Source organism: Gossypium arboreum, chromosome 10, assembly GCF_025698485.1.
Source record: "Gossypium arboreum isolate Shixiya-1 chromosome 10, ASM2569848v2, whole genome shotgun sequence".
NCBI classification, from domain to species: Eukaryota; Viridiplantae; Streptophyta; class Magnoliopsida; order Malvales; family Malvaceae; genus Gossypium; species Gossypium arboreum.
This window is the reverse complement of record NC_069079.1, coordinates 111,059,942-111,061,923: the sequence shown is the minus strand read 5'-3', so window position 1 is coordinate 111,061,923 and position 1,982 is coordinate 111,059,942. Positions and strand designations below refer to the sequence as shown.

At 40.4% G+C, this 1,982-nt stretch overlaps 1 protein-coding gene across 1 annotated transcript; it reads right to left on the bottom strand.

The window, feature by feature from the left end:
* Positions 1-206: 206 nt before the first annotated feature.
* On the bottom strand, positions 207-1,273 carry LOC108488750 (glycine-rich cell wall structural protein-like). The gene has a single exon (XM_017793033.2). It carries the CDS (start codon positions 1,201-1,203, stop codon positions 349-351), a length of 855 nt encoding a protein of 284 aa, XP_017648522.1. The 5' UTR covers positions 1,204-1,273; the 3' UTR covers positions 207-348.
* Between the last annotated feature and the right edge of the window lie 709 nt (positions 1,274-1,982).

The window sequence follows — 1,982 nt, the reverse complement described above, 5'->3', positions numbered from 1 at the left end:
ACATTCTTTTTACCCTTTGGCTCACTCTCTTTTACATCATTCATACCAACCATATAAACTAACATATAAATTGTTGAATTTCAATATGTTAAATTTTTAAATAAGAATATATTGAGTCATTTGGTAGTGCACGATACGACATGCCATTACCTTAGCAATACAAAGGCGTAATATATTAAGTTTTGGGATTGAGGATGGAACAGAAGTTTAGGATGAAGCTAGAAAGCATTGTTTTTTATTTTACTCAGTAATATTAGTATGGCAGTATGATACGTCATAGTCAACCACACCATGCATTAGCATGCACGCTTACAAGTTATAATATTTTTAAGCATGCATATTTTGCAACTAAAATCCCCCTCCAATTCCTCTACCAGCACCACCTCCAAAGCTACCGCCACCACCAACACCTCCTCCACCACCGCCAACTCCACCTCCTATACCTCCGCCTTTTCCACCGCCAAAACCACCGCCAGCACCACCTCCAACACCACCACCAGCACCACCTCCAGCTCCACCTCCTATCCCTCCACCTTTTCCACCTCCAAAGCCACCACCAGCACCCCCTCCAACGCCACCACCACCACCAACTCCACCTCCACCTCCAACACCACCTCCTATCCCTCCACCTTTTCCACCTCCAAAACCACCACCAGCACTGCCTCCAGTTCTACCACCGGCACCACCACCTGCTCCTATGCCTCCACCTTTTCCACCACCAGCTCCACCTCCTATCCCTCCACCTTTTCCACCTCCAAAACCAACACCAGCACCGCCTCCAGCGCCACCACCGGCACCACCACCTGCTCCTATGCCTCCACCTTTTCCACCACCAGCTCCACCTCCTATACCTCCACCAGCACCACCACCAGCTCCACCTCCTATGCCTCCACCTTTTCCACCACCAGCTCCACCTCCTATCCCTCCACCTTTTCCACCTCCAAGACCGCCACCACCGCCACCTCCAAGACCACCACCACCACCTGCGCCGGCTCCACCTCCAACTCCTACCCCACCACCTTTTCCACCACCAAAGCCTCCACCTAAACCACCACCATGGCCACCACCAACCCCTCCTCCGACACCTCGACCAAAACCACCTCCAAGGGTTTCCTTCTCAAGTTTTCTACATTCTGCTATACCTATAGCAAACACAAATATCATCACAAACACTTCAAGCCTTTTGGAAATTAATTTCCCCATCTTTCTTAAATTAAAATCAAACACTCAAATATTTTTGTCAGTGTTGTGCATGAACTTGATTCACCAACGAACCTCTTATATATAATATCCATTGTACGTTAATTTTTCTGGACACCATAAATGCACGCAGTTGATTAGTTGAAGATTTCTATTTGACTTCCACATATACAAACTTTTAATGATATGTGAAAATTAATTTGTTTATTTAAATTATGTATATGAAGTTTTGATTGTAATTTAAAAGTATATGCAATATTTTTATTTTGATTAAGTTATATAAATTTTAAAAATAAATATATTAATTTATTTTATATTAGATAAATATAATTATTTATGTATGTAATATATAAATGTAAAATTATGTTTTATCAATAATAATGTTAATAAATTATAAAATTTGAATTAAATTAAAATTATATATAAATTATACAAAATCAAATTTATATTATAGGTCAGACGAATGTTGTTATTTAATTCGAGATCCATTCCTAATAAAAATAGCCCAAACTTTCAACCCCTTTTGAAAAAAGAACCTAATCTAGGCGGTGGCATGTAATTAATGTAATCTCAGCTTCTCAACTGCTAAACTAATGCTTGCCAGTGCTGCAGCTTCACCACCGTCAGAAGTCTGTCTCCGCTGCTTCATAGTCACTGCAAACATCAAACCCAAAAGTCTTCAAGTGATTTAAATTGTAGTTTCCGATTGATGTTTACTGGTAAGTAAGCAATATTAACTGTTCAGTTACAATATGTTAATAATATGAATGATAGCTGCCATA